The sequence below is a fragment of the Musca autumnalis genome, unplaced genomic scaffold, assembly GCF_047663935.1.
Source record: "Musca autumnalis isolate F117 unplaced genomic scaffold, ASM4766393v1 scaffold_3, whole genome shotgun sequence".
Classification (NCBI taxonomy): domain Eukaryota; kingdom Metazoa; phylum Arthropoda; class Insecta; order Diptera; family Muscidae; genus Musca; species Musca autumnalis.
In genome coordinates this window covers 225706352-225733286 of record NW_027411866.1, presented here as the reverse complement: position 1 = coordinate 225733286, position 26935 = coordinate 225706352, and the positions used below count along the sequence as shown (strand labels likewise).

The following is a 26935-nucleotide window of genomic DNA, read 5'->3' as shown; positions in this document are numbered from 1 at the left end:
TTGTAATTCTCAGGACAGCATTCTAACAGGTTTGAATATATTTCCATTGCGCTGCACTTATATTCGGTCCCATAGCTGACCGACCTATTGCGTTATATGTGGCCAAAAAGGTTTCTCTATCTGCACCCCATGTGCTGCCGTCTAGGGACTTGAGGATCTTGTTCTTACATCTCAGCTTGTCGCAGTTAGCTGTGGCATGAGCGGACGATGTGAATATGCTGTCGTATGGGACCCATAGCATCTTGAGTAGTTGATGGTCGGAATTCTGCTACCACCGGCGATCACATACAAATCAGTGCCCACCTCTGCAGTCCATGTGGTGAACAGAGTGGCCATAGATTTAGTGGTGCAAATTCCTCGTGTGGAAAAAGATGGTAAGATCAGTCAAATAGGATTTCAGCCTTTCACAAATGATGCCAAAATCGGACAATCATCCGCGATTTCAATGCCGGCTGGAGGGGGTAGAATACAAGTCCCAATTTACATTAGGCCATTTTCCTTGGGGCAATTGTCAGTTTGATGTAGAGAGGTGAGGCATATGGTAACCCTTTGCCTCTCAATACCCTCTCTCACCAACAAACTGACAATTGTCACAAGTAAAATTGCCTAATGTAAATATGGAAGAGAAGAAGAGGTTAAACAGTTTCGGAGATATCACCCCCTTTGGGCAACTCCCTGTTTCATTCCATGGGGCGGCCACACATATAATTCCATATTTACATTAGGCAATTTTCCTTGCGGCAATTGTCACTTTGTCGGTGAGAGAGGGTGTTGAGAGGCAAAGGGTTACCATATTCCTCACCCCTCTCCCCATCAAACTCACAATTGCCGCAAGGAAAGTTGCCTAATATAATTATGGACTAATTGATTATTCAATGTTTCAAACCTGACGGAGGGTAGTCTGCTGAATGTCCTCAGACAGCGTGAAGGGCTTGACAGTATGTATAAAAGGCCAAAAAATATCGAGCGCCACCATAACAGTTCTATCGCACGGCTTGCTCTGTTTGAGTCCTCGACAAATATGTGTGGAGATGGCATGCCGCGCTGTTGTCGTACTTTGTTGCTTACGAATCCCAAGCTGTTCCTCGCCGACTGAATACATATTTCTGAGACTAGCTAGGAGAAAAGACTGAAGTCTTTGCTACCGGCGACAAAATCTAAATCGATTTGTACGATTCACCCTTGCTTTCATCTTTGCCTGGCTTCAGTAGCGAGACCACCCTAAGCATTTTTCAATGTGGGTGGATAGCTATAGATTGAGAACTTTGGTGAGATACTCGACTCCCGGCTCATCCAGCTGTTTCAGCATTACCATGGAGAGCGCATCAGGGAACAACGCTTAAATCGTTGACCACAATTAACTCATTCCGGCTTCAATGTTGCAATACGTCAGGTGATTAAGCCACTTGTTCCGCATACACTAACCGACCTACTTGCTAACTTTCGGTGTCAGCTCCCCGGCTCTGCTGACCCAAGAGAAACGACGGGTTGCCAGGTGACGCCATTTGTTAGAACTGGTGACAAGACGAATTGTGACACTCTCCGCTAATTCTGGTAGCGACGTCATTCTTGCCTGGCTTAAGAAGCGGGACCATCCTACTTATATTCCAGACTTCGGAAACGATGTGGATGGCTAGCGACTGGATGAGAACTTTGGTGAGATACCTGACTCCCGGCTCATCCAGCTGTTCCAGCATTAATATGGAGATTCCATCATGTCCCAACGCTTTGGATGATTTAACGTTCCTAATGGCATGCGCAATATCATCAATTGTAAATTGTGATGTTCCTCCTCGGCAGGAAGAGATCTACTGCGACGTAGTACTCTTCTCTTCGACCTGTCACTCCCGGGGTGCTCCACAAACTTTCGATTAAAATAACTTGGACACCTTTTCGGATGTATCGGCGTAACGTCGTCAAACGTTTCTGAGGTCCTATCACCCTTCTTTCCAGGGTTCGAGCATGTCTTAACCGTTGCCCACAACTCATTTATTTCGGTTCCAATGTTGCGAATCTTCAGATGATTTAGCCACATATTTCGCTTACGCTCACTGACCAACCCGTTAATCTCCAGTCTCAGCTCCCTTACTCTGGGGTCCTGGGGTTGAGACGACAATGCTCATCAAGCTTATTTGTTAATCCCGTCGCATCTGCTGGGAAATTTGGTCTCACTTTGGGTATTTGTCCAGCAGAAATACTGCGAGCGTCTGCAGCAGTGATGATGTTCCGGAACGTCCTTTCTGCTACCCGAACATCAGTAGGGTTGCGTAGATCTCTGAAGCGATGATTAATGAACTCTTCGAAACCAGGCCAATTAGATTTTCCATGCTTGATGAAGGTGTGGCGTTCATAGGTGATGAAATCGGGCAGTCTAATTATCGGGAGATGGTCTGACCCAAGAGACACGATGGAGTGTCAGGTGACGTCATTTAACCCAGACCAGGTGACAAGATGGTTAGATCCGCAAACTATGGCACTCTCCGCTAATTATGGTAGGGACGTCCTCATTGACCGTGCAAAACGTAGAGCTATTAGTCTGCTCAGCCAGCAATATACCAAGGGTGCCACGTTGGTGGTTTTCCCGCTACTTGTGGTGATTTTTGACGTACAAAAACCACTGTTTAAGCAGGATTGTCAACTGTTTTAGGGTAAAAATCGCTACAGACCTATGGTGCGTATGTGGCTGTAGCGATTTTTACCTCGGAAGATTTGGCATCCCTGCACAATACCCCTTGGTAATTTCTGAGGACCGAATGTGACTACTCATGATGAGATTTAAAGGTCCCCTAAGACCAGACGGTTATGACCTTCCAAAGGCAGGTTATTGCTGGGCATATAACCTGGAGTACAGCTATTTTCGTCGAGATATAAACGTTATGAAACTCTACCTCGGCAGTTCCACACATGACTGCTACCCCATATATTCCATGTACGAGATAGGTCTGTATTGAACAGACTGGTGCAATAGTACGCTGTAACCACCACAACGCGGTAAGCTACAGTTGTTGTTGTGCTGCACCACTGCGACCATGATATTCTTTTTACACATAAAATCCACTCTTTCTTCAATCTTACCTCATCGGAGTCCATTGCAATTAAATTGCAGAAACAGTTCAAACTTCGGGTATTGGAACAGCAACGGCCGATGTTAAATACTGCGTGTGCGGATGCTGGTATGGGTGATGGAGAGTCTCATATTCTGATGACGACGACTCACTGGGGGGCTGGGTTAACGCAGTATGCAGCAACATAGTCTCTGTCGTAGTCCCTCACATGGGCGAGTCCAGAAAAACCCTGAGATGCATCCACTACCGGCATATATTGCATCTCACCGACGTTTGAGTGTGGCGGATGTGACAAACCGAGTGCATCTATATTGGTCCTGGGGTTTTCTCCGTCTCGGCACGTACCAAACGAATCCGGTGCAAGGGTTCCGAATTTTGCTGCTCGAAATACGGAAAAAATAATATTTAGGGTATCTTTTTTTTACTTGAAGGATGCAAAACCTCAATTTTGATCTATATACTATGTTTAATAGATAACTTAATGCCGGTCAGGGCCGATGCTTGGTATTTTTTATCCTCTAGGCAACCCTTTACCATTAATAGGCGTCATGGTACAAATACACAGGTAGCCGCATCGGTAATTGTTGGCAACATAAGATGTCAAAATTTGACATCAATCCAATGCAATTGACACATTATGTTACCATCAGCTGGCATGATAATGCTACCTGTATTATTGTACCATGATAGGCGTTTACACCAGACGATTTGTCTCCAAATACAACTCTGACTTACCATAGGCCTGTTCCAGAACTGCAAGAATCTACTAATTTGTACTATTTTTACCGATAAATGGGATCTTCAAAATATGTGAGCGGAAAATAAAAATAATAAAGAATGTATCATCCAAAGAGAAATTTGACTGTATTCACCGGCTTTTTTTAAACTTCTTCCAATTGTTCATGAAGAATAGTTTCGAGATATGTCTCTTTCAATTTCGGTTCCAATTCCAAAAAAAAAAAAATTGTTAATGATTTAATATTTGTAAGCCAATAACCCTCGACTTCGTCACTCCCCTTCGCCACAATATTTATTTATCTGACTTAAGACCAAATACAATAACCATATAACGTAATTGTGCCGTATTTTTACCAATAATCCTCAGGGAAATTGTACTTTGATCAATTCCACCCCCGGTAAGATAAGCTTCGCTACTTCCGCCCTGTTCATCAGTTTCAACTAATAGCAAAACTTGTGTTATTTTATTGCCATCAGGTTCATTGTAGGTATAGTCCAAATTGATTTGCTCTCGAGGTCTGTCATGGGTGTATTTATATTGATATGTGACAAATATAGTGGCTCCTGAAATTAGGGAACAACATTTTTTTTTAAAAAAGGGGGAATAATTTATTGGATTTTATGAAAAGATTACCTCTAACTTCTCTTCCCACACCATAATGATCGAATACTTGTTCTGTCGTTGCCAATGTTCCATCCTGGCCTGCAACATCATTTGTTGTTGTAATGGCAAGTATTGCGACAGCAATTAAAAGTTTGCGAATTAAAGAAATCATGCTGAAGTTTTCCAAAAAAAAATCTGCTACAATGGTATTTATATATAACTTATTTATACTATATAACTTTTGCTGTTAACTCTTCTTCGGTAAGCAAATGTTAATTAAAAAACAATTCTTATAACAAATCGTGAAGTCTTTTAACGTTTGCGTTTAATAGGTTACGTTTTTATGATTAGAAAAAAGTAGCCGGTAAATGGGATTGTGACTAAGTCGCATTTGCACAAAAAAATAACTATTAAACCAAATCGGAAGCCAACATATAAAAAATCAACTAGAAAAAACCGCCTTAAAACGCCATACACATTAGAGCTTTTTGTCGGTTTAACCTTCTTCATGAGGGATTTGTTTGACGTATACACAATGGAATTGACATTAGAAACCCAGCGGATTTATTAAATCCCATTATATGTAAACGGGCTGTAATCAACTGGATTCAATTTTGGAAGTTATTCCTTTCGATCACCGTACGATTTTTAGAGCTTTTCGGAAATTATGTCAGGAACATAAATTTATAGTTACAAAGTACTGAAAAAGTTTCGCACCAGAAGAGGAGTTTTCTTGTTGCACCCGTCTGTTTAATACATACCTATCTCGCTTGAGCAAGACTCTAATAATCCTCACATGAAATGTGTGGGGGTAGAAGTCAGGTACGAAACTGATGTTAGGATGTTCCACCAAATAGCTGTACTCCAGGTTAAAGATCCAAAATTAGTCCGCTTTTGAAAGTTCATAGACGATTATGGCAACCGCATGACACCCTGCAACTCTTATCGTGCTCCAGTAGCTTTGTAGTTTCAATCCAAGCAAGTTTCATAGAACTGGAGATAGACCCAAAGCCATATTAAGCAAAAAAAATCTATTGGTACGGAATTAGGTTTAACTAATCTCCGTGTAGACGTTGTTTTATTCCCCGATACGATTTGTGCCAAATAAAACAGGGTTCGTTTCAGATTACGTTTCTACAATGCTTTATTTACTTTATTACACTTATTCGGAACCGACTTGTCTCTAGTTAGCACGCAGCTATTCTTTAACCGATCTGTTCAGTTCAACGCTTAAAACACAACTAACTCGCCGTTGCTGATTCCACCTGTATTTATAAAATATCCATGTTTGAGTATTCTCCAGAACGTCTGGTAACACCTTGAATCTGTGCAACGAACACACGGACGCACATTCGCACACATACATGGGCGAAGATCAATACAATTGGACAAGCATGATTATGGCAAAACAAACAAAAGCACATTAATGAAAGATAAAGTAAGAACTAGAATGATGAATAGAATTCTACATGATAGTTGTTGTTTCTTAAATAAAGTAACTGCGTAATAAAAACTTTACGTTACAATTCAAATTTTTAAATTAACGGAAATCAAACTAAATTGACTAAAACCTATAAGTTACATTCGTAACACTATTTACAAACCTATCATATTACACAGCTACCGGCCTCGCAAAACCACATAAGTTGACTCGAAACAGCTCCCGTACCCAAAAGTGGTCTTCTGTGGATCAAGTCACTCTTAGGTAATCGCTGATATCCAGGAGACACAGTCCTCGAACATACCCTTAACCACACAAAAATGTTGAACATTTTAGTGGGTTGTACCCCAAGGATCGGACAGATAGGGCGCAAATTTGAATACAAACTTAGTTTCGACAATATTTAGAGATCCAAAGTTTGGACCAAATCGATTGATACGTCTATGTGATATCGCGCATACCATTTTCGCGAATATTTTCGAACTATTGTGGGGGAGGTACCGGAAGAAGTGGACCTATAAGCACCACCTTCGAATTTCATTTAATATTCGAAGAAATATTACATCTTTCGGACTGTTTTTTCAAGAAGTATGGATTTGCCCCTGAAAAAACGTTTACTGTCGTAATTAAGGCTGCGAATGTAAAGGCCTGGGTACATAAGCTGCTTCGTCTGATTGCCTTGCTTTCATGCTTCATTTCTGACATAACAAAAATAAAAGAATAAAGAAGGCAGAGTCAATTTCGAACTGTATTGCCCTTTTCTCTTTTATCATTTTATCAGAAGCAAGCAAGGCAAGGAGGCGAGGCAGCTTATGTACACAGCCCTTAAGTTGCTTCAAAAAAATCCAACTGATTCGAGAGCAGGTCTTAAAGTGAATTTATCCAAAAATTGTTGTGGGAGGTACCCGAAGGAGTGGACAAATATAGTCCATATTCGAACCTGACCTATATCTGGTAGATATGTATATTAGGATGTGGAAAGTATGGACCAAATCGGTGTCTCCCATCAAGAGTTATCGTGCGCAGAATTTTTCCGAACATTTTTGAAATTTTGTGGGGGAGATACCTGTAGGAGTTTACCGATATGGCTTATCTTCGAACTTAAACTAAGGTTGCACAAAATATTACGAAGGCCACATTTTGAACCGAATCGGCAGATCCGACTCCAACCACTACATACGGTATCATAGGGATTTTTTAAGGCTATACGCCATTATGGACTTGCCCTCGAAAAAATTACAATGACACGAACATCCTGCTACAAAAAAATTCATAACGATTCGTGAAGTGTCTCTAAACTGCACTTATTTCAAATTTTGTGTGGGAGGTACCTGAAGGAGTGGACCGATATAATCCATATTCGAACCTGATGTATGCCTAGAGGTACTATTACCATAAGCAAAGTTTGGTTCAATTCCGTTACTCCCTTCGAGAGTTTTCGTGGGCACAAGTTTTGCGACAATTTTTGAACATTTGTGGGGAAGGTACATGAAGGAATGGGCCTATAATGCCCATCTTAGAACTTAATTAAGGCTATTTTCTCAGGAAGTATGGACTTGCCTCTGGTGATACTTGTACCGTCGTATGGGGCTGTGAATACAAGTTGCTACAACAAAAATCAAAGCGATTCGAGTGCAGGCCCTAAACTGAACTTTTCCGAAATTTTGTGGGGTAGGTACCCAAAGGAGTGGACCATATTGAAACCTTATATAAGTCTGATACACATTTCACAATGGGCAAAGTATGGATCAAATCGGTTACTCCCTTCAAGAGTTATCGTGTGCACAAATTTTCCGAACATTTTCGAACTTTTGTGGGGGAGGTACCGGAAGGACTGGACCGATATAGCTCATCTTCGAATTTAAACTAAGTTTGGACAAAATATTACGAAAGCCAAAATTTGAACCGAATAGTTTCATCCGTTCGAGAATTATCGTGCGCACCAGCCAACCAGACAGATGGACGGACATTGCTAAATTGTCTCTTAATACGAGGCACATTTTGCCCGTATGAAAGTGTATATACCCTCGTTAACATAAATGCTGAGGGTATAAAAAGCCTTAAACTTTACATGTTCCAAATTTTGTGTGGGAGATACCCTAAGGAGTGGTAAGATGTACATACGTTCCATATTTGGACGTAATCCAAGTGTTATGTTAGGCACAACCAAGTTTAGTTAGTGCCGGCAGATATTTTCGAGCTCCAGGGCCATTATCTCAATAAGTATGGACTTGTGCCCGAAAAAGAATACACCGTCAAGGAAAAGAATACAAAGTCGAAATTTCGATTTTAATAACAAAAAAATGTGCCGTTTATTGACCTTTAATCGGCCAAAAAAAATTTTAAGGAAAATTCTCTTATTTGAAGACAAAATTTTGATGTATTCAACAAACTCACAAAAATGTATGAAGACTGAACACCAAATTTCTGTAATTTTGGGTGGATAATGTGGCTAAAACCTTAAAAACCCGAAAATTGGGCGGTACCGTTCTACGGGAGTTATATCAAAACGTGAACCAATACCAACAATTCTCTGTAAACATATTTCGCAAGACCTGGCGAAGACTAAATACCAAATATCAGCTACATTGGTTGTTTAATGTGGCTAAAACCTTGAAAATACCGAAAATGGGGCGATACCGTTCTATTGGAGCTATACCAAAACGTGGACCTATGTACATAATTGTTATCAGAAATGTTTTTTGGTCCATTGGGAACCTCAATGCAAAATTTCGGCGTATTTGGGCGTGAAACATATGTAAAATCTTCAAAATTCCGAAAATCGGGAGGTACCGTTACTTGGACCTATGTACATAATTTTTATCAGAAATGTGTTTTGGTCCATTGGGAACCTCAATGCAAAATTTCGGCGTATTTGGGCGTGAAACATATGTAAAATCTTCAAAATTCCGAAAATCGGGAGGTACCGTTATATGGGGTCTACATATATCAAAACGTGGACCTATGTCCATAAGTTTTATCGGAAAAGTTTTTGTAAATTAAAGCAAAATTCAACCAATTTGGTTGATAAGTTTAGCTAAAATATGCAAAATACCTAAACATTAAGAAGTACCGTTGTATGGGGACTATCCAAAAACGTGGACCAACCTTCCCAATTTTTTGCTCTCGACATTGTCAGTGAACTATAAGTATTTATACCAAAATTCATCTGCCAACGCCAACTCCTTTTATATTTGGCCACCGTTTGTTTGAACTCGCGACATAGTGCAGCGTTTTTTTGAGGGTACTTGCCCTCGAAAAAAATTACAATGACGTAACGGGGGCCGCACGAACATCCTGCTACAAAAAATTTCATAACGATTCGTGAAGTGTCTCTAAACTGCAGTTATTTCAAATTGTGTGTGGGAGGTACCTGAAGGAGTGGACCTATATAGCCAATCTTCGAACTTAAATCAAATCTGGACAAAATATTTCGATACCCAAAAGTTGAACCGAATCGATTGATCCGTTCGAGAGTTATCGTGCGCACCAGCCTGCCAGACAGACGGACGGACATTGCTAGATCTACTCAAAATTGTCTGAAACGGATATCGTACAAACATACTTGGGGTCTAAAACCATTATTTCGATGAGGCACATTTTATGTCGTATCAAAGTGTAAATACCCTTTTTAGCCTAACCCTGCGTTTACAAAAGACAGGACAGTTGACTCCATGTATTGATTGTCAAAAACCCAAAACTTGCCTCTGTGACGTAGGCATCCAGACAACTGCAAAAACAGTTGTAAAATTATGAATGAAAACCATAGATTTCCTTTTGTTTTCCGTTCACATATTTTGTTTTTGTACATATTCTTTTGTTTTCAACACATTTAAATTATCATCTCACTTCTTTTTCACAAAAATGTCAAAAATTTGTTAACCCTGCTGTCTGTGAAAAACTGATAGACAGCTGGGAGACAGCCGACCAATGTATGTATGTGTTAGTAAATCAGAGTTGTATTTGAAGACAAACTGTCTGGTGTAAACGCCTAGTAAAGGCTGAGGGTATAAAAATTTTGTTTTTTTCTTATCTGATCTGAATTTTGCTCTCGATAAGATATAACGTTTCCGATTGATTAACGTACAAGGTTTTCTATAACTCTTTAAGTTTTTCATAAGGACAGATCGCAATCGATAGCATTTCCAATCAAACTATTTCTGTTTTGAAGCAAAAATGGTTTTATTTGCTTTATTCATATTAGATTGCCTAATTTTGATGGTTGTTGTTGTTGTAACAGTGTTTTTGTTATGTTTATTTGTTCGTTCCTCTGTTCAATCTGGCTCTGGGTCTATCTCCAGTTCAAGAAAAGTGGCTGCTTCGATGGGATGTAGCCATAGATCCACTGGAGTTAGATGGGTAGGTTTGGCGGGGCAGTTAAAAAGGTGTTGTGTGTCGTGCGGGCCCATGCCGCATACTGGGCAGATGTCTTGCACGGCGCGATCGATTTCCGCACAATAAGAATTTAGGCGACTGCAATATCCCGAGCGTAGTTGAGCCAAAACTACTCTAGTTTGTCGTGGCAGCTGACGCTCCTCAGCTGCGATAGATGGAGGATGTACTCCGAGTACTTCATTCACACTATAATTGCTTAAGGCCTTGGCAACTGCTTCCGTGTGAATGCTATTCAATCCTGCTTGATATGCTTGTTGATCTAGGGGTTCTCTCCTGTATCGTTGGACCTCTCCCTCTAGAGCATGGATATCCTTCCTGATCTCCCTGAATGGGCGGGCCTACCCACAAGATGGTGATTGGGATGGCTCACACGATAACATCCAAGCAGGTACTGCAACGAAAGCATCTCATTGTGTTGCTTTACAGGAAGAATTTTTGCCTCCTCATGTAGATGGTCCACTGAAGATTTGAGGAGGCACCCTGTCGCTGTTCTCAGGGCTGCATTCTGGCAAGTTTGAATCTTTTTCCAGTTCGAATCACACAATCTCGGGGACCAGACTGGAGCCGCATAGCTTACCACAGACCGACCTATCGCGTTATATGTGGTCAACAAGGTTTCTTTATCTGAACTCCAAGTGCTGCCGGCCAGGGACTTGAGGACCTTGTTCCTACTTTTCAACTTGTCGCAGATAGCTGTGGCGTGTGCGCACGACGTGAATGTAGTATCGAATGTGACCCCTAAAATTTTAGGGCAGTTTGTGGTCGGAATTCTGCTACCTTCGACCACGACATTCAACTCACGTCCAAACTGCGCTGTCCATGTGGTGAACAGAGTGGCTGTAGATTTTGTGGGGGAAATCTGCATTTTCCTCGAATGGAAAAAGGTGGTAAGATCAGTTAAATAGTTGTTCAGTCTCTCACAGATGTCATCAGGATAGGTACCCGACGCCAAGATCGTGCAGTCATCCGCATACGTCACGATCTCAATGCCGTCTGGAGGGGGTGGAATACAGGAGAGGTAGAGGTTAAACAGTTCCGGAGATATCACCCCACCTTGGGGAACTCCCTGTTTCACTCTACGGGGTTTGGACTTCTTATTCCTGAATTCCACGTACGACTGGCGTCCACACATATAGTTGACTATCCAACGTTTCAAGCTTGGCCGGAGGGTTGTCTGCTCAATGTCCTCAAACAGCGTGGAGTGCCTGACTGTATCAAAGGCTTTTGATAAGTCAAGAGCCACCATCACTGTTCTATCGCACGGCCGTCTCTGGTTGAGTCCTTTACAGATATATGTGGTAATGGCGTGCAGCGCTGTTGTCGTGCTGTGCTGCTTACGGAATCCATGTTGATGATCGGCAACTTGATAGCTATTTCTGATACTGGGGAGGATCAAGGCCTCAAGTGTCTTTGCTAAGGGCGACAAAAGCGAAATCGGTCTGTACGATTCACTTTTGCTGGCATCCTTGCCTGGCTTCCGTAGTGGGACCACCCTTCTCATTTTCCAGACTTCGGGAACAACGAGGGTGGCTAGCGACAAGTTGAAGACTTTGGTGAGATACTCGACTCCCGGCTCATCCAGCTGCTTCAACATTACCATGGAGATTCCATCAGGGCCCAACGCTTTGGATGATTTAGCGTTCCTGATGGCATTGGCAAGATCATTCATTGTAAATTGTGGTGGTTCATCCTCGGCAGGAAGAGATCTGATGCGACGTAATACTCTTCTCTTCGCCCTGTCACTCTCGGGATGCTCGACAAACTGTCGATTGAAATTACTTGCGCACCTCTTCGGGTCAGTCAACGTAACATCGCCAAACGTGACTGATGTTCTATCTTCCTTTCTTCCAGGGTTCGAGAGTGACTTAACCGTTGCCCACAATTCACCTATACCGGCTCCAACGTTGCAGCTCTTCAGATGATTTAACCATTTGTTCCGCTTATGCTCGCCGACCAGCCTGTTAACTTCCAGTGTCAGCTCCCTGACTCTGGGGTCATTGGGGTTGATACGGCGAAGCTCATCACGCTCGTTTGCTAATCCCGTCGCCTCTGCTGGGAAATTTGGTCTTACTTCGGGTATTCGACCAGCAGGGATATGGCGAGCGGCTGCAGCAGTGATGATGTCCCGGAACGTCCTTTCCGCTACCCGAACATCAGAAGGATTGGGCAATTGGCAGTTCTCTGAAGCGGTGATTGGTGAACTCCCCGAAACTCGGCCAATCAGCTTTTTTATGATTGACGAACGTGCGGCGTTCAGAGGTGATGAAGTCGGGTGGTCTGCTAATGGAGACAATTATGGGGAGATGGTCTGATCCAAGGGAAATAACGGGTTGCCAGGTAACATCATTTGTCAGACCAGGTGACACGATGGTTATGTCAGGCGAACCGTGACACTCTCCTCTAATTCTGGTAGGGGCGTCCTCATTGACCGTGCAAAACGTAGAGCTATCAATCTGCTCAGCCAGCGCTGTACCTCTCTGGTCGTTTCCGAGGGCCGAATGCCACATCTCATGATGCGCAGTAAAATCCCCCAGGACCAGACGATTATGACCTTGCAAGAGAGGGCTAATGTCAGGCCTATAATAAGGGATACAGCTATTTCTCGGCGGGATGTATACATTCAGCAACTCTATCTCGGCAGCTCCACACCTGACTGCTACCCCCATACATTCCATGTATGGGTCATTAGAGACAGGCTCACGCGAGATAGGTCTGTATTGGACAGACTGGTGCAATAGGAAAGCCAATCCCCCACCTCCACTTCTGGTGCGATCTTTCCTCAGAACATTGTAACCATCACAATGCTCTAAGCTGTGGTTGTTGTTCAGCTTGGTTTCCTGCACCGCCGCGACCTTCATGTTCTTCCGACTCATAAAATCTACTATCTCCTCGATCTTACCTCGGAGCAATTCAATTGCAAAAAGGCTGCATTTTCGGGGACGACGACTCACTGGGAACTGTGTTCACACAGCATGCAGCAACATAGTCCCTGTCGTAGTCCCTCACGTGGACGAGTCCATAGCAACCCCTTAGATGCACCCACTCCTGACATCTATTGCATCTCACCGAAGGTTGGATGTGGGTGAAGATGCGAATGTGACAAACTGAGCACAGATATATTGGTCCTGTGTTTTCCTCGGCCCGGCTCGGACCAATAGAATTCGGAACAGGCATTCCGGGATATGCTGCTCCCAACACAGAAAAACGAAACAAATACGAACATGTACACACTGAGGTGGCAGCCGCTGGCCGGAACATTGGTTTTGTGTTGTTCCGGGTCAATCCGGTACGAAAGAACCCGCTGCCGTGGGATTGATTGATGGTGCTGACAAATTTTGCTTGTATTGAGATTTATACTTTTCTTTCCAGTACATTTTATCTCTTTGTATATAAAGATTATTTCCGCTCATGTTTCTCTTGACCGACAAAACCTTTTGTGCTTGCATACAAGTTCCCAAAGTAAATACAAACAGCCATCCTGGTGTTAATTAAGTCAACATCGATCTTCATATCCTCATTGCATAATTTAATAAATTGTTTCTTCGCAATAGCCGGAGTACGGCAGTTTAAACCACTAACTATTATATTTGATGACCTAGATCTCCGATCCATAGTCTCTAATCGCGAAATTAGCTTCCTCATTTCCTCTTTTAATTTCAAGTTTTCTTGCTGCAGTTCTCTGATTTCATTTCTCATTTCTATTAGATCATCTTTTTTAGCAACATCTTTTAGCTTTTCTTCTAATAACTCCCCCAGTTTGTTCTACGAAAAAGCGTCTTGTGGATTAAAATTCATTTTCTTCACAGGATTACGTTTTGTCGGAGTGTTATCTGTATTCTCGGGTGATGTGCGTTCTCTGCAGAGTGCGTTCTCTTCGCACTCATTTGCTTAGCATACTTTTAGGCTTTTGGCAATTGTGTTGGCATTGAGCTTTTGTATCCTCAAACATTACTCCGTCCCAAATTATACACGGTGCGCTTTAACTAAATTTAAATGAAAGGTGCTTACATCTGGGAAGTTCTTGCAGATTCTGAAACTACAGTGCTCAAATAAATCGCGATTTAAGTTCACATTTTTAGGGGTTCTATAGGTTTTTACGATTTTGCTTGGAAATCGCGAGTCCTATGTAAATGGTCCTAAAGGAAATGTTGCAGCTGTGAAAGTTCTCCATAAGATGGGCCTTTATGATATTTTCGTATATTTTACCGTTTTTGAGATATAGAAGTTGAAATTGCGACAACGCACTGACTGTATCGCCTCCTTATAAAACAATGTAATTACTGAAATTTCCCAAATTAAAGATATATATCTTGAAAATGGTACAACCTAGGAAAAAATAAATCATCCAATCTTGTAGAGAATTTTCACAGCTTCAACATTTTCTTTAGTCCCATTTTGATATGACTTGCGGTTTCCCAGCAAAATCTTGAAGACTTAAGATAAAAACCTAAAAATTTGAACTGAACCTCTATGTCTGAAAACTGGTAAAACCTACGAAAAAAACCTAAAGGTCAGTCTTGTAGAGAATTTTCACAGCTACAACATTTCCTTTAGACTCATTTCGATACGACTTGCGGTTTCCAAGCAAAATCGTGAAAACCTAAAAAAACCCCTAAAATTGTGAATTTTGATCGCGATTTATTTAAAAATCCCTCCGGCGATTTTTTTCTTTTTTTAATTTATTATTTCTTTCTTATTTATGAACATTGCTGTTTCAGATTCCGCGAAATCTTCCCATGTGTAAGCGCTTTTCATCCAAAGTTAGTTAAGGCGCACTGAGCTCGATATTGTTTTATAAGGAGGCGATACAGTCAGTGCGTTGCACAGTGTTGCCTCAGTGGACAAAAATCGAAAAATGTGTTCTTGACTTTTTTATAATTTTATGGTTTTATTTTATTGAGAACACTTCAAATAGGACAAACCTCAAAGATGTTGTCGATATTTGGTGTTACTATAAAGTTATAGCTCGTTAAACACAGAACATTTTTTGTATGTGACATTTACTAAAATGTATTTAAAAAAGAAACCCATGTTCATGGAATTTTTTTAAAGAAGTTATTGACATATTCCACAACTTTTGAATAGGGAATTAAAGAGTGGTCGATAGTCTTGCAATTTATGAAAAAAAGTTTACATATAACGTGTATATATAAAGTACCGTTATGTTGATTGAAACAGTAACGTGTTATACAAAACTCATGAATTTCGCTTCTTTCATGGAGTGTATCTAAAAATTGCAGCAAATTGCAGTTTCGACCATTTGGTACATGAAACAGAAATCCCTTTCGAATTAAAAAATGCAAAGTTTACATCCTATAAAATCCGATTCTCGGAGCCACAACCATACCATCATAAACAATTTGTACGAAAGGAGCAAGAATCCTTGTTTTGCCTCAGTGGATAAATTCACTTTATTTGACTGCTTCGTTTTATTTTTGTTCTATTAAAATTGACTGAGTTATAGCAAAATCGGGGGAATATTATATGGGGGCTATATAAAAATCTGATCCGATTCATAACATATTAAATTTGAATGCGGTTCAATTATAATATACTGAGTTATAGCAAAATCGGGAAATATATATATGTGGGGGCTATATCGAAATCTGATCCGACTTTTTAATAAAATAGGTAAAACTGATCAGAGGCCCAAGCAAATATCGCATATTAAATTTGAAGGCGGTTCAATTAAAATTGGCTGAGTTACAGCAAAATCGGGGAAATATATATATGTGGGGGCTATATCGAAACCTGATCCGATTTTTAACAAAATCGGTAAAACTGATCAGAGGCCCGAGCAAATATCGAATATTAAATTTGAAGGCGGTTCAATTAAAATTGGCTGAGTTATAGCAGAATCGGAGAAATATATATATGGGAGATATATCCAAATCTGAACCGATATGGACCAAAATGGGAATTTTTCATTCCTATGCCCGCATAAGTACTTGTATAAAAATTCATCGACCTAGGTCAACTCCTTCTATTTTTGTCCACGTTTACAAGGAAGCGGCAACACTGTGCGTTGTCGCAATTTTAACTTCTATCCCCCTGTTTTTGTAACTTATTTTTGTTCGTTCGTCTATATTCGTAATAATTTAGGCATTCATAGCTCAGCCCCCAGATGACATACACATCTAATTTTTAGTATACCCGTTCCATATATCGTGAAGGATTCCTCATTTAAAAATCAGCGCTCTACATTTGCGCTAAAGCGAGTAAATCGATCTACAAAATTTGACAATTCGTGTGAGAAGAATAAAAATTTTTACAAAAACTGGGGGTATATCTCAAAAACGGTAAAACCTACGAAAATATCATAAAGGTCAATCTTGTGGAGAATTTTCACAGCTACAACATTATCTTTAAGCCTATTTACATAGGACTCGCGGTTTCTAAGTAAAATCGTGAAAACCTAAAGAACCCCTAAAAATGTGAACTTAAATCGCAATTTATTTGAAAACCCCTCCGGCGATTTTTTTTTTTTTTTTGTTTCTTGATATTTCTCATCTATGGGCATTGTAGTTTCAAAATCTGCAAAAACTTCCCTGGTGTAAGCACCTTCCATTTAAATTAGGTTAAGGCACACCGTGTATAGCAATCTCGGTTAGTACAAAAAACAAAAAATCCTCAAAATACATAAAATTTGGCAATACCACTTCATGGGGTCTAGGATCAAACCGACAAATATATAGAAATTGTTTTGCGAGTAAGTCCGAATACTTCATAAAAGACAATTTTCACTGCTACAACATTTTCTTTGGTTCCATTTTGATATATCTTGCGGTTTGCCAGCAAAATCGTCAAAACCTAAAAAAAAACAAAAAATGTGAACTTTTTTATTAATTTACTCGTTTAGAGTTAAGCTTGATGATCGGAAATTATTTGCAAGTGAAAAAGGAAAGCCAAGGACTCGAACCCACATAGTCACCAAATTACGTTACCTGGTTTCACTGGTGGTAAAGCAGATCTTCAGACGTATCGACTATGTAATGGCTTCTCTGTCCTAGAATTTTTCGTTTTTCAAATGCAAATGTGTTTTACATTTACGCGGATATTTGGCCGCTGAAATGTATTTTCTTCACAACAAACGTTTTTTGGGCTGCCTTTGAAGTTATGAGTTTTGGCTTTGAACGCTGACACGCCGTGACAATTTTTTTTTTTTTTTTTGATATGCTTTCAAGGACGTTGGTTCAACTCCCAGCCGGGCTCAGTCTGTTTTTTTTATTTTTTGAAATTTTGCCTGTTAGGGCGAAGATCATTTTTAATGATTTTTTTTTTATTAATTTTCTCGTTTAAAGTTAAGCTTGATGATCGGAAATTATTTGCAAGTGAACTTTGGCCGCGATTATTTAAAAAGCGCTACGGCGATTTTTTTGTTTTTTGATTTTTCTCATCTCTGAACATTGTAGTTTCAGAATCCGCAAAAACTTCACAGGTGAAAGCACCTTCCATCTAAAGTTCGTTTAGGAGCACCGTGATAGCATATGGGTTATAAAACTACATATTTCATTTAACTAAATACCACTACGATATATCGAAAATATTAAAGATTCCACAAGAATATAATAATGTTACGAATGTAACTGATAGGTTCCCAGCAAAATTTGACGGAATGGGTTCTTTGCGATGACGTGATTTCATGTCATCTTTTGCATTGGTTCAAAGGAAGTCGTGAAAGATCCGATCTTTTCATTAGGATTTGAACCAATGCAAAGGAAGTCGTGAAAGATCCGATCTTTTCATCAGCATTTGTACCCATTCCATCGCTCCAATAGAGATGATGTTTGTGTTTTTATTACACACCTGTTTATTTTCATTTTGGTATGTTCCAGTACTGCAAAAATCTACTAATTTTTACTATTTTTTCCGATAACATAAAGGAAAAATTGTTATCGTAGTAAAAATAAGTAGATTCTTGCAGTTTCTGGAACAGACCAAAGTTGTTAGAACTGTCGTCGTGATGTTGTCTTACATTTCCTGCATATCAAACAACTAAAACTTCTAAACAATTGGTATTATATGAAGTCCCAACCATCGAGCTAAAAATAGAATCGGACTGCACACATTGCTATTTTAAAAGTTCCCTTGTCTGTTCTAAATCTGACATAGAATGAAATCAATCAAATCTCGCTTCTTGGAATTTGAAACGAAACGAAAAGGAACAAGAATCTGAAAATAAAGAAGAAACTACTTTTGGAAAGAAACAACTAAAAATAAATTAATTAAGCATAAATGGTATTTTCCATAAAAGGGGTCTCCTCCCCGTTCGTTACATTTTGTTCTTAGAGATCCCTAAAGCAAGCCGGGTTGTAGATCCCTACATATTTCCGTCACTAAACAAAAGAGTATAAATTACCAAAATGTTGTTATAAAATAACAAAATTATAAAATAAAAGTAATTTACGAAATAAAAATACTTAAAGGAGTGCATTTGGAGTCCATGTTGAAATCTGAACTGGTGATGGGAAGATAATTGCAAAAACCTTTTGTAAAATGAAAGAATATCAGTTGCGGTGAACGGAGAAAGTAATCTTTTGCGTTGCAGCAGTGGTGATTACATTGCAATTTTGGATGTAAACTTTTGAAAAAATAAACTGATAAATTAATTGTAGCTATTTCATGAATTCGTTTGAATTAATAAAGAGTTTTGTTTTTCATGAAAACCATATTTCAATACAGCATTTCCATTTTCCAAACAAGACATGAAAATTTCATGCCAAGGGTTTGGTGAAAATGACATGCCAAAGCATTGGTTAAAATGACATGTCAAAGCATGGGTGAAAATGACGTGTCAAAGCATTGGTGAAAATGACATGTCAAATCATTGGTGGAAATGACATGCCAAAGCATTGGTGGAAATGACATGTCAACGCATTGGTTAAAATGACATGCTTAGGATCCAGAAAAGAACGTCATCTTTTGGGGTCCACGCTCATATAAAATTCATCGATGAAGATGCTAAAAAGATGACATGCTAGATCACTTGCACCCATGATTGAATGTCATCTTTGGCATCGAACATTTTGCTGGGTTTAAGTTAGTTTAGTTTAATTTCCGTTAATTTAAAAATTTGAATTGTAACGTAAAGTTTTTATTACGCAGTTACTTTATTTAAGCAACAACAACTACCATGTAGAACTCTCTTCATCATTCTAGTCGTTACATTACCTTTTGTTATTGTTCTTTTGTTTGCTTTGCCATAGTCATGTAATTACCCAGCAAAATGTTCGATGCCGAAGATGACATTCAATCATGGGTGCAAGTGATCTAGCATGTCATCTTTTTAGCATCTTCATCGATGAATTTTATATGAGCGTGGACCCCAAAAGATGACGTTCTTTTCTGGATCCTAAGCATGTCATTTTAACCAATGCGTTGACACGTCATTTTCACCCATGATTTGACATGTCATTTTAACCAATGCTTTGGCATGTCATTTTCACCAACCCCTTGGCATGAAATTTTCATGTCTTGTTTGGAAAATGGAAATGCTGTATTGAAATATGGTTTTCATGAAAAACAAAACTCTTTATTAATTCAAACGAATTCATGAAATAACTACAATTAATTTATCAGATTAGCCCTCCGTTGGACACCAGAGTCTGGCCAGGCCTTTTTCATTTTATTTTGCATTTTAAACTGGGTTACGATAAAGCTATGAACCTGAGATTCCAGGTAGCTTCATGAAATTTTCTTACCTTTCAAATGAAGGAAACAAGAAGTCAAAAGGATCACCAGAGAAGGAGCTACAAAGATTTTTTGACATACATATCACATTCGTAACACATGAGTCTGGCCAGACCCCACCCATTTTTTATTGAAAAATTTCCGAAATTTTTCCTAAAATTTGATTTTTCCTACATTATTTGACAAAATGAATATCCTTTTATGAAACTTATCACATTTCACCCTACCATGTCTTCAAAATTGCACATAAAAAGGTCGCAAAAGCAGGATATGGGTTTGAAATCAGTGAATGTACCACAACCTAAAAAAATCCCTTGCAAATAGGGTTACACTTGTATTCTAGACAATTATACACATAACTGAACTAATAAAACCCATTACTTAGCCTTTCTGCTCTTTTTGTGGGGTGGATTGGTCCAAATAATGGATCCTCCACATGAATTATAAGAAAATCCTTAGGATATATGCCTTTATTTACCTCTTGAAATCATCGTTATTGCACTGCAATAAGCTGTAAAGTTATAAAATAGACACTCTTCATTCTGAATAATAATCCAAAACTAAAATAAAGTGCTTCAAAATGAAATATAAATAGGATTCGAGCATAGAGACAAGAAAACTACGATTTTTTTACTTCGTAGGCATATGTCCTGTTTTACTAACTTGATAATATCATTTAAATGTATAGTTTTTCGGCATGTTTCTTGAAAAATAAGGATTATTTATTAAAAATTAGTGTCCTTTAAACATATTCTACAACTTTTTATATGAAAATGTTAATTAAATTTACTAAAAAAATATAAATAATTATATGGGTCTGGCCAGACTCATGCGTTACGAATATGACAAACAATATTGGTGTCCAACGAAGGGTTAGTTTTTCAAAAGTTTACATCCAAAATTGCAATGTAATCACCACCGCTGCAACGCAAAGGATTACTTCCTCCGTTCTCCGCAACTAATATTCTTTCATCTTACAAAAGGTTTTTTCAATTATCTTCCCATCACCAGTTCAGATTTCGACATGGACTCCAAATGCACTCCTTTAAGTATTTTAATTTCGTAAATTACTTTTATTTTATAATTTTATAACAACATTTTGGTAATTTATACTCTTTTGTTTAGTGACGGAAATATGTAGGGATCTACAACCCGACTTGCTTTAGGGATCTTTAAGAACAAAATGTAACGAACGGGAAGGAGAGATTTTTATGGAAAATACCATTTATTCTTCATTAATTTATTTCTAATTGTTTCTTTCCAAAAGTAGTTTCTTCTTTATTTTCAAATTCTTGTTACTTTTCGTTTCGGACTTTTTTTCAAATTCCAAGAAGCGAGATTTGATTGATTTCATTCTATGTCAGATTTAGAACAGACAAGGGAACTTTTAAAATAGCAATGTGTGCAGTCCGATTCTATTTTTAGCTCGATGGTTGGGACTTCATATAATACCAATTGTTTAGAAGTTTTAGTTGTTTGATATGCAGGAAATGTAAGACAACATCACGACGACAGTTCTAACAACTTTGGTCTGTTCCAGAAACTGCAAGAATCTACTTATTTTTACTACGATAACAAATTTTCCTTTATGTTATCGGAAAAAATAGTAAAAATTAGTAGATTTTTGCAGTACTGGAACATACCAAAATGAAAATAAACAGGTGTGTAAATAAAAACACAAACATCATCCCTATTGGATCGATGGAATGGGTACAAATGCTGATGAAAAGATCGGATCTTTCACGACTTCCTTTGCATTGGTTCAAATCCTAATGAAAAGATCGGATCTTTCACGACTTCCTTTGAACCAATGCAAAAGATGACATGAAATCACGTCATCGCAAAGAACCCCTTCCGTCAAATTTTGCTGGGTATTGTTTAGTTTGTCACCTCTTTATTTCTTTGCACTTGTTTGTTGTTGTTACGTCATTACTGTGCTTGTCGTCCAATTGTATTTCCCCATGTATGTATGTGAGTATGGTTGTTCGCTTAGTGCGAATGTGTGTCTGTGTGTTCGCTGCACAGATTCGAGGTGTTGCCATATGCTCTAGATATTTCTCGAACAGGGAGACTTTGGGATATAAATTACCGGGGAAATGGCAATGGAGGAGTAGTTGTGTTTTGAGCGTTGAACTGAACAGATCGGTAAAAGAATAGCTGCGTGCTAACTAGAGACAAGCTGCGTGCTTAGTAATTAAAGTCGGTTACGAATAAGTGTAATAAAGTAAATAAAGCATTGTAGAAACGTAATCTAAAACGAACCCTGTTTTATTTGGTACAAATCGTACTGGGAAATAAAACAACGTCTACACGGAGATTAGTCAAATCTAATTCCGTAACAATAATATAATAATTATTATATATGCCACTAAGTTCATACTTTATTTCAGGTAATTTTTTGATTTTCTGCACGCTAGATGGGTATTTTTTTCTATGTTCCTAAATCGAGTGAAGTAAAATAACCACTATTGTTATTTTGAAACAAAAAAAAAAAAAAAACAAAATAATATAATTTTAACATAATTTCTTTTATTAGTAGTGAAATATCATCCATAAACTTTTTTAATACATTTTTTCAATAATTTTTGTTATTTTATTATTTTTTTAATTTTTTTAATCTTTCTTTATAAACATTTTGAGAGTCGTGTTATGGCATTCAATCCACTTTAATTTTTGTTTATTTTAATATTATTAAAACGATCACTACCGAAGAAAACACACTTTCGTACATACATTTTAATTACATTAATTAAAAAAATATATCATTTAGAAAAAAAGGAAAAAAACGTAAATGAGAAACATATCTACATACTTAAGTTTAAGCGCATTTTGTTTGTATTACATTTCATCGAACTTTGTAAGGAGTTTGGTTAGGCTTCATTGTGTTCGTTCGTTCGTTTGTTTTGTAGAAACAAATAGGATAGATTCCTTTTCCTTTCGAAACTATTCCCGATTTTAATATGCCTTTAGAATCAGCTTTGTCTCTTGAGTATAGTTGTAGTTCTTTATTTGCTTTACTTTCACAATGGAAGTATTTTGTTTTTTTCTTTCTTGGATTACGACAACAACAAAGTATCACAAAAAAACAACTATCGCGAGTTTGCTTTTGTTGATGATGACGGCGGCGATGAGGACAACGCTTTGAGGTGTAAACGATGGCTTATATCCAAATTTGTTTATGCTATGATCTTAAACCCAATAGAGGTGTGGTTTCTGCTGCAGCTGAGGTTGATGTCGCCGTGACAATGGTATCCGTTGAGGTCCCAGGCCTTGTAATGTTAACCTCTGTGCTGGGATCTTGTGGTGGCGGATGTTCATCACCATCCCCAACCACAAATGGAGGATTCTCCTGTACAGTTTTGTGATGCATTTCATGTAGATATAGGACACTGAGACACATATCGGCCTCCGTCAGGTCTTGTGGCTTATCATAACAATTTGCACTGGCCGCCGGCCCGTAGAGGCTACATATTAACGACTGGGATGGTCCATTTATGCTGCCCACCATTTTAGAGGCACCCAAGATTTTGGCATTATCATTTGTACCCATGGAAGCGGCCATCGCCCGCCGTGACATGCTCATATTATCCTGCATGCGTGAATGCTCACCCAGTCCCTGTTGTAGCATTTGTTCAAAATAGCATTGGCAGTGATTTTGATTTTGACCCATTGCCTCTTCAGCATTGAGGTGGTGGGCATTATGATGGAACAGCAATGACTTGGCAATGGAGGAATATTCATTGCCAATGGTACCAAAGGATATGAGGCTTTCCGTCAGGGGATTGAGAGTAAATTCCTTTTTCTTTAGCTTGCTCAAGTCTGTCAAGGCATTTTGCCTTACACCATTTACAAATTGCACTGCCTCTGGGGGCATTTGCCACTCTGGATTGGTCAGGGTAAAGCGCAACAATGACAGCTCTGTCTTGCCATTGTTACCGGCCGTTTGCATTTTTTCACCCAACGGCACATCGGTGTGTAGGGAAGACATTTCCTCCGGCTGCCACTCGGGATTGCCATGTTTACGTACATCCATTTGGGCAAAGGAACACACATTGCCCACACCCCTCACCGACACCGTAAAGCTGCGGAAAAACTTCACAATTTCCAATGCCTTTGGCCTGAAGACAAACAACAACTGGAACGGTGTCACAATGGGACTTAAGATCTCATTAATGAAATAGCTGGCCTTGAACTGAAAGAAATTTCCAAATTCATTTCTCACCATTGAGGTGTGAGCCTGATTTTTCCAATTGGCTGGCAAATAATGGACATGTGCCAAAATGGCATTCATCAGCTGCTCCGGACACCATATCATATTCTCATTGGGTATACAATTACGGCACACCAAACCAATGGCCGACAACAAGGTGATCACAGTCAAAACATGTTCCACCTGGAACACATATTCATCATAAATTCCAAATGCCAATATCAGCAACAGCATGCCACCAGTAATAAACAAGATATTCCTTGCAATCACCGCCAGTAACGGAGATGAGAATGAATTCAAATAACGATCTGCATATTCATAGGCACGATTAAGTCTGGCATCCAGTTCATGGTCCAATTCATTGAAATGCCTCAAATACAAGCGACCATAATTCGACCAGGTTCTCATGCCCAAGGCTCCAGGTTCCTTTTTCAATATATTTGCATATGTAAACGAGAAATACACCAATTGCCATATAAATATCACTGGGGCAAACACAAAATTCGCTATGGCCACCCACAATATCAGCTTCGACAGACGATTGGCCAACTCTCGTTGATTACCTCGCACCGAATAGTCATCATGCAGCTGCCAATTATTTTGGAACGGAGATCCTGGACTGCGAAACAATATCAAGTCAATATTAAACAGCAATCCTCTACTCAGGGTAACAACCTCCCCCACCAAGGGCAAGGTGAAACGTACAGGCAGTAAATTCTTATTCATCAAGGCCACCAAATAATTTTTAAATCGCAATATACGATGATAGATATCCAAATCCGTCAGATGGTCTTTGTCTATGCACATATGCTGTTCCGCCTGCACCTCACGCACTTTCTTCTTGATTTCATGCCAGGTCACGTTGTCCAAATTGTCATCCTCTATATGCAATGCTGTGTTATAGAACTTCTTTATGTCCCAATACTGCGACACATGATACAACACTTTTATAGTGCGTATTAACAAATATAAAGCTGCCACAAACAATATCGAGTAGGTTATACCATTGAATTTGTCCACACACACATCCATGGGTATTATAACATCATCTATTGTTACCTTGGTACTGTTGGTATGATTGCCCGCTGGTGGTTGATTGCCAAACAACACATCATGATTAATACAGTGGACAGCAAAGGTAACCAACCACACAACAAAGGCAAATTCTATCAGCTGGAACAGTTCCTCCAGCACAATTATCACAAAACCATGCTTCTGGTGATAGTGGTACATTCGCGTAAAAAAGGAATCTAAATCGACTATGTGATTCCATCTTGCCCGATTGATTTCGGGTACTGTATGCAAGAGAACCCCACTGCTTCTTGGCGTATCTTCCACTTCGTTCGCTTCGTAGACATTATGACCTTCAGTAGTCATAATTTTATGCTGCTGGTCTTCATTTAATGTCTTATAATTTACATTTGTATTAGCCATCCCATCGACGTACAAAAAAGATTGACGTAGACGCACAAATAATAAATAGACGAAGAAAATTAAATTACTTTTCTATAATTCGAAATATATTCTATGCTCTTCTTCTGCTTCGCTAGATGTTGTTCTTTGTTTTCAATTGGAGGAGAGTTTATTTTTATTATGAGTGAAAAGTTTCTTCTGTCCTCCATTTCCTCATTCGTAAAGTTTCTCTGTCCTTCTCTTCCACGTATTCTAAACAAATCGGGCAAGTGAGTTATCGATAAATTTGTCATCGATAAATGTGTGTAGAATTAATATCACATTTACATAAATGATTTAAAATATATTCAATAGAATTGCCAAAAAAGTTAAATTACAACGAAACTTCTTGCTTATTTCACGCTCAATATCATGTAAAAGAATAAAAGTGAGGTACTACCCAATTCAAACGAGACTTTGTATTTATTTATTTTCAATAACTTCGCACGATAGGCTCAATTGTGCTTCTACGAAAATGTGAAATGAAAAATTTTATACAGGAACTAAAACGGCATTTGCACTAGAGCTTTTTGCCGGGTTCACATTCTTAATGAGGATTTATTTGACGTTTACACTATGGAGTTGACATTTGGAACCCAAACCCACTGGGAGAAAGCCTTTTTACATTAACACATTATAGGATTTCGTTTTACGAAATCCCATGGTTTAATAAGAAAGGTTAGCCAAAGCTTTATGTCAATGTAAATTTTTTCATTCGAGTATGCCTAAAACTTCAAAACAATATAAACAAACTGTGTATGTGTGTGTGGTGTTTGAATAATATGCCAAACAATTTTAAAAACAATCGAATTCAATGATTTTCAAAATTGTTTTTAGACCATTTTATGGAAGAAATTGGTGAGATTTGCATTGAAACAATCAGTTTATCATATTCACAACTCGATTATGTGGAGAAAACTTAACTCTTCATTCATTTTTCGCGTTTTTTATAAAATGCTCAAAAAATGCATTGTAAACAAACCCACTTGTTGCTTTTATTTTGAAGTTTTAGGAATTCAAGAAAAACCAGGGTTCTATAGATTTTTTTCATTTAAATCTACCTCTTTACTTATACCATGCGAAATCCTAGAAATAAATGAAGTTTATTTAATTTAATTTTTGCGTAATTTGATTACATAAACACTAGGGTTATGACTTTTTTTACAACCTCATATCCCTGTATCATATCGTGATGAGTTTTGCCATAAGATTACATAAAATCATAATTATAAGGTAATTCGGTGAAAAACCTCACGCATAAAATGATTTTAAAATTTGAATTTATCAACATTATGGAAATTTTTTTTAAGTCACGTGACTTACAGTACTGTAAGAAGATA

At 38.7% G+C, this 26935-nt stretch overlaps 2 protein-coding genes across 2 annotated transcripts; both read right to left on the bottom strand.

Annotated features, from left to right (window-relative positions):
• Window positions 1-4039: 4039 nt before the first annotated feature.
• Window positions 4040-4579, bottom strand: LOC141398445 (uncharacterized). The gene is made up of 2 exons (XM_073975727.1): window positions 4438-4579; window positions 4040-4367 (listed from the first exon to the last, which is right to left on the bottom strand). Exons 1-2 carry the CDS (start codon window positions 4577-4579, stop codon window positions 4096-4098), a joined length of 414 nt encoding a protein of 137 aa, XP_073831828.1. The 3' UTR covers window positions 4040-4095.
• A 17936-nt stretch (window positions 4580-22515) lies between these two features.
• On the bottom strand, window positions 22516-25782 carry Atg9 (autophagy-related protein 9). Its single transcript, XM_073977011.1, has one exon. The coding sequence runs from the start codon at window positions 25575-25577 to the stop codon at window positions 23115-23117; it is 2463 nt and encodes an 820-aa protein (XP_073833112.1). The 5' UTR covers window positions 25578-25782; the 3' UTR covers window positions 22516-23114.
• Window positions 25783-26935: the final 1153 nt, after the last annotated feature.

What these genes read in the sequence shown, in the direction of transcription:
- LOC141398445 (XM_073975727.1), bottom strand. Translation starts at nt 4,579, where the DNA reads ATGATTTCTTTAATTCGCAAACTTTTAATTGCTGTCGCAATACTTGCC. An exon ending in TGTGGGAAGAGAAGTTAGAG is followed by an intron (nt 4,368 to 4,437) that starts GTAATCTTTTCA and finishes CCCTAATTTCAG; the next exon opens with GAGCCACTATATTTGTCACA.
- Atg9 (XM_073977011.1), bottom strand. Translation starts at nt 25,577, where the DNA reads ATGGCTAATACAAATGTAAATTATAAGACATTAAATGAAGACCAGCAG.